Source organism: Microtus ochrogaster, chromosome 16, assembly GCF_000317375.1.
Source record: "Microtus ochrogaster isolate Prairie Vole_2 chromosome 16, MicOch1.0, whole genome shotgun sequence".
NCBI classification, from domain to species: Eukaryota; Metazoa; Chordata; class Mammalia; order Rodentia; family Cricetidae; genus Microtus; species Microtus ochrogaster.
In genome coordinates, this window is record NC_022018.1 from 19723609 (window position 1) to 19730051 (window position 6443).

General features: G+C 39.2%; 1 protein-coding gene across 1 annotated transcript in view; it reads left to right on the forward strand.

Moving 5' to 3' along the window:
• Window positions 1–5789, forward strand: part of Rab18 (RAB18, member RAS oncogene family) — a 35448-nt gene extending 29659 nt beyond the window's left edge. The window contains exon 7 of the mRNA XM_005354817.2: window positions 4093–5789. Coding sequence (XP_005354874.1) covers window positions 4093–4268 — 176 coding nt within the window. The 3' untranslated portion in view covers window positions 4269–5789. The remainder of the gene's footprint in view (window positions 1–4092) is intronic.
• The last annotated feature ends 654 nt before the right edge of the window (window positions 5790–6443 follow it).

Sequence of the window (6443 nt, forward strand, 5' to 3'; positions counted from 1 at the left end):
GAGACAGGGTTTCTCTGTGGCTTTGGAGCCTGTCCTGGAACTAGCTCTGTAGACCAGGCTGGTCTCGAACTCACAGAGATTCGCCTGCCTATGCCTCCCGAGTGCTGGGATTAAAGGCGTGCGCCACCATCGCCTGGCCACCCTTATTGTTGATTTGCTGCATGTCCCACATCTTCATGTATCAGTTTTCCCACTTTTCCAAGGAGCATATAGCATTGGACAGACAAATGCTTTAGCTTGCATTCTAGTGTGGAAAAGCAGATTTAACAAGGAAGCAATTCTGTGAAGGAAAGAATGAAAGAGAGAATACTGGCATGGTGACATAGTTGATCAGAAATATCAGTGTACACATTTAGCTGCTGAGACAGTAGCAAGTATTTCTTTTTTTAAATTAATATTTATTGAACTCTACATTTTTGTCTGCTCCCCTCCCTGCCTCTCCTCTCCCCCTTTTAACCCTTCCCTAAGGTCCCCCCAAGGTCCCCATGCTCCCAATTTACTCAGGAGATCTTGTCTTTTTCTACTTTCTACTTCCCATGTAGATTATTAGATCTGTGTGAGTTTCTCTTTGTGTCCTCATTGTTGTCTAAGTTCTCTGGGATTGTGGTTTGTAGGCTGGCTTTCTTTGCTTTATGTTTAAAAACCACTTATGAGTGAGTACTTGTGATAATGTCTTTTTGTGTGGCTTACCTCACTCAAAATGATGTTTTCTAGTTCCATCCATTTTCCTGCAAATTTCAAGATGTTGTTATTTTTTTCTGCTGTGTAATACTCCATTGTGTAAATGTACCACATTTTCCTCATCTATTCTTTGGTCGAGGGGCATTTGGTTGTTTCCAGGTTCTGGCTGTGACAAACCATGCTGTTATGAACATAGTTGAGCATATGTCCTTGTGGCACGATTGAGCATCCTTTGGATATATACCCAAAAGTGGTCTTGAGGAAGGTTGCTTCCTAATTTTCTGAGGAATCGCCACACTGACATCCAAAGGGGTTGTACCAGCTTGCATTCCCACCAGCAATGCAGAAGTGTTCTCTTTACCCCACAACCTCTCCAGCATAAGTAGTCATTAGTGTTTTTGATCTTGGCCATTCTTACAGGTGTTAGATGGACTCTCTGAGTTGTTTTGATTTGCATTTCTCTGATGACTAAAGATGTTGAACATTTCCTTAAGAGTCTTTCAGCCATTTTAGATTCCTCTGTTGAGAGTTCTCTGTTTATGTCTGTACTCCTTTTTTTTTTTTATTGGATTATGTGTTCTTTTGGTGTCCAATTTCTTGAGTTCTTTGTATATTTTGGAGATCAGACCTCTGTTTGATGTGGGGTTAGTGAAGATCTTTTCCCATTCTGTCTGCTGTCATTTTGTCTTGTTGACCATGTATTTTGCTTTCCAGAAGCTTTTCAGTTTCAGGGGCGTCCCATTTATTGTTTTTTTCTCAGTGTCTTGCTACTGGGGTTATATTTAGGAAGTGGTCTCCTGTGCCAGTGTGTTCAAGTGTACTTCCCACTTTCTCTTCTATAAGGTTCAATGTGGCTGGTTTTATGTTGAGGTCTTTGTTCCATTTGGACTTGAGTTTTGTGCATGGTGATAGATATGGGTCTGTTTTCATTCTTCTACATGTTGATATCCAGTTATGCCAGCACCACATGTTAAATATGCTTTCTTTTTTCCATTTGGTATTTTTTGCTTCTTTGTCAAAAATCAGCCATTGGAAGATGTGTGAATTGATGTCCGGGTCTTCTATTCGGTTCCATTGGTCCTCCTGTTTGTTCTTATGCCAATACCAGGTTGTTTTCAGTTTTGTAGCTCTGTAGTAGAGTTTGAAGTTAGGGATTGTGATGCTTCCAGAAGTTCTTTTATTGTACAGGATTGTTTTGGGTATCCTTTTTTTTTGCTTTTCCATATGAAGCTGAGTACCATTCTTTCAAGGTCTTTGAAGAATTTTGCTGGGCATTGCGAGTAGCAAGTAATTCTAGACTTAAGGGCAGCATGGTGTGTTTAAGAACAGGAAGGAAGCTTGTAGGTGGAGCTTAGCATGCATTTAGGATAAATAGGCTCTGATAGAACATGGGATTAGACTTTACAATATGGTAACAAGATGAAATGCATTCTGTGTGCCATGGAATAGTTGCTACACTTCTAGAATTCCTTAACATGTAGAGAATGGTCTATGAAGTGAAAGCAGGAAGCTGATTCTTCTCTTGCTGTGGCACAGAGAAATAAAACTGGTGGTATACTTAGTACTGTGGGTCTTGGAAAGTTGATAGCTATGGGAGATACTCTGAATGTTAAAACTGACAGGATATGTGGAAAAATTGTATGAGGAGGCCAAGGAAAGAGAGCAGTTAAAGACAGCTACAGATTTTTAGCTTGACCAAGTGGGTTGTATTTCTGCTCTTGGATTGAAGTAAAGCAGATTTGGTGTGGGGAAGTAGGAATCAAGGATTTTACTTAAGACACAGGATGGCACAATGTTCAGATATCCAGTAGACGTGCTAGTTGTTTAGGTGGCATTTAAATGCTGTTAAAATTGTTCTAAGAATGTGGATTCAAAAGGGCTGGGGATTGACCTTTGGTATACTCTAATGAAGGGCCAGCAACAAGGCCATGATTGACGTGCCATTGAGACAGGAGGATTGCTAGGCATGTTGACTGTTCTGGGAGTCACAGGAGTGAGAGGAGGGAAGTGATACCAAATGCCAAGGATGTCAGGTGAGGTTAGTGTGCTCAACCTGACTGGAGGAGCCATGTTGATGGCTGTGAAAGGAATGCCATTAATGGTGTCATGGGAACAAAAGCCAGAGTAGATGGTGCTGCTGTCACATGCAGCACACCTTCTCACAGTTTCAGTTACCATGATCAGTCTTGTTCTGCAAACATGAAGAGTGAGATTTTATTTTGCTCCATTTAATAATTGCGTAATTTTATTAATAGTTATTGTTGATTATCTATTACTGTGCCCAATTTAAAATTTAAATTTTATTAAAGACTTGTACATGTAGGCTCATAGCAGTACCCTGGTACATGTGCCCCTTGGATGGGATTGGCAGCTACTAGTTGAGAAAAGCTTGTATGGTGAGTTGGAGAAAGCAGCTTATGCAAACAACACTCTGGGATGATTTCCCTGGAGAATAGAGACACTGAGTGGCTCCGTGAAAGGTATATAGACTCTAGAACTAGTCTGTCTCTTAATAAGATGGAAAATATTAACAGACATTTAGATTGGATGATAACATTAGCAAAAAAAGAGTGCCTGAACCTTCAGTAAATGAGAAGTAGGGTCCCTGGAGCTAGAGAAGGGGTGGTTCAGGCAGTAACATGGGCAGCTCACTTTTTCAGAGAGTAACAGGCCAGACAGGAAGCTTGTAAAACTTATTAGTGGGATGACCAGACAATCCTTGCCAATTTGTTTCTGTTGCCCCACTTTCAAACATCTTTTTCATGCTAGATCAGCAGCTGGAGGTTTAGCTCAGTGGTAGAGCACACATGCCTGTCTTGCACAAAGCAATAGATCCAATCCTCATTATTAAAAACTGAAACAGACTCTAGAGCATCATCTGAGATAGAATAGTGAAGAAGGAGTGTAAGGGATCCTCAGACAGTGAGAAAGACAGAGAAACACTCAGCTCAGAGGCCTGTGAGCACATATGAAATGTGCCAGTGTGCTTGACTGTCGGCATTTCATCCAGCTATGCGTCACTACATAGCTGCACATTCATCCAGCTATGCGTCACTACATAGCTGCACATTCAGAAAAATCAGGGTCTTCTTCTTTTAAAATAGTCATGCCATCTGCTTTGGGGGCTAATTTGAAAACTTAAGAAGAAACTTAGACTGCTGTTTGAGTAGTGGCTTACAAGGTGGCAGCTGCTTACAGATCTCAGGGCTAAGCTGATAGATTAGTGGGTAGAGTCTAAGTAGCTCTGTGTGTAGAGTGGAAGAAATTTATCAGTTCTAAACTTGTGACAAGAAATGCTGATTTGATTTTTTATATCTTGGAGACTTCTATTTATGCCATATTAATTCTCCAGAAACAAATGAGAATATGTCCAACAAAAATTATACTGTGATCCTTTTCCTTGAATTTTAGAGGCAAGTGCAAAAACCTGTGATGGTGTTCAGTGTGCCTTTGAAGAGCTTGTTGAAAAGATCATTCAGACACCTGGACTGTGGGAAAGTGAGAACCAGAACAAAGGAGTCAAGCTGTCACACAGGGAAGAAAGCCATGGAGGAGGAGCCTGTGGTGGTTACTGTTCTGTGCTATGAACTCTGGGGATTCTTTCTCTTGCATATTTGATCAGATATTGACATCTTTCTGTATATAAACTGTTAACTGCTATTAGGGACCTTGCAGTTTGCACACAATTGTTTTTATCATGGCAGTGAGTATTTACAAGAAACCCCTCACCGGCTTTCCCAGATGAAATGTTATGGTAAGCATGCACAGTTTGCAGTCTATAGGTTTTTTTTTTAATGTAACGTAAAATAGGTGTACCTTCATGAGTACATTTGATTTTATGATTTACATTTATCATGTCATTTTTTAAACAAAACTATCATCTAGGATGTGTTGCTGTAAGTCTGCTTTTGTTCTCCTTTTTGCTTAAATGCTCTGATCAATTGCTGAATGACTTGGTATGCAGAACTAGAACCATGGGGAGGTAAGCAAGTATCATCAAGCCTATTCAGTTTCCCTTGAGGAATAATGAAGCATGATTGACAGCTTTTTTAGGATGTTTGAGAGTCTTAGTACTAAGTAAAATTCTCAGTTCAGAATGGAGCCCAGGCCAGTTCATAATTAAATCTCTTTTTGTTCTGATGGAGCTTCCAAAATAGTATTGATAATTTAAAGCCGTTTGGTATTTTAATTTACTCCAGTAGTTAGCTCATTTACCTGGAACTTTAATCCATTGCACACTTTGGGTTCCTGATCCTTGGAGCCATGTTTTAGATACATGGTGTCTGGCAGGATGGCAGCAAGGCTTCCCTTGTTTGGGATTCAGAAGGACATGAACTGTATACTGTAGCTCCTTTAATACTTCCTTCCACTTCTAAAACCCAACATCTTTCCCACACCTGCTGGCAGTGTTTGTCCAGGTGCCTAACTGTAGCTTGTGTAATGACTATCTGATCTTATGGCTTCCATAAATGGCTAATTACTATTCAAAAACCTATTTTTGTGCTTTGAAGGTGGGAGAGAAAATACTAAGTGATAATTTAAGAAAGGCCTATTGCTTCCAGATTCTGAATGTTGGGGAAATGCTATTGCAATGAGATTGTTGATTACTGTAACAAGTAGCCAATAGTTTATTAAAAACCAACCTGTACAGAATAAACCTTTCCCACAGTATTCAGTTTTCTAAATCCTTGTTATAGTACAATGTATGTTTTTTCACTCATACACTATTTAATTTACGTTGACCTATGCTATTTATGCTCCATAAGTAACGATGTACTTAGGCTGGTCACTGTATTATTCCTCATTAAGATTCTGATATTCATTTTTGCAGTTTATTCTCTATGTACAATGATAAATGATAAACATTTTGTGTGTCTTTGCAATATGTGTGTTAGTGGGTTTACTTCAGATTGGCTTTTTTTCTGAACAGGGTGTTTCCATATTCTACTTCATTTATACTTGGCAGTCTACATGTGATTAGAGCTTTTATACATTCTGTATATTTTTATTAAATATGAGACTTTTGCTTCTATAATGTTAGAGAAAGGTAGCTCACAGTACACTTATAATTTGGTCATGTTATTAAATTTTCGATTTATGTACATTTTGAATATGTCTTGACAAGACTTCTGCTTATTCTTACTCCTTGAGTTATTTCATCTTTATTACCATTGGATTGTCATCTAGATTTGATCAGAACTTGAGTATGAGTCACTTGTGTGTAACTTTTAACAATTGATTATGGTTTTTGGAGAGGTGGTTCATTGGACAGAGTACTTGCTGCACAAGCTCGAGGACTGGAGTTTGTTTCTCCAGAACTCACCTAAAATGCCAGGTGAGTAGCAACAACTGTAGCTCCAGCATTCAGAAGGTGGAGACAGAGTCTCCAGAATCCAGCCAGTGAGCTAGAATACTTACCTTGGCAAGCTTCAGGTTCAATTGAGAGAGACTTTGCTTCAATGGATAAAGTGGAGAGCAACTCAGGAAGCCTCAGCGTCAACTTCAGCCCTATATATATATACGGACACACGTGCACTCCAATACACTCAAATAAATTACTTTTGATAGGTTTATTTTATAACTTTATATTGTTTGCTGTCTAGATGAATTTGTACAGGAACTACATTTCTCCTTACTGTCATCAGCAAGAGGACATGTGAATGTAGTACTCAAGTTCTTTAATGTGGCTTTCATTTAACTGTATGGTTGAAAGATTAGTGTTTCATAGTGAAGGTTTTGTGTTGTTTTTCATGGTTTTTCTG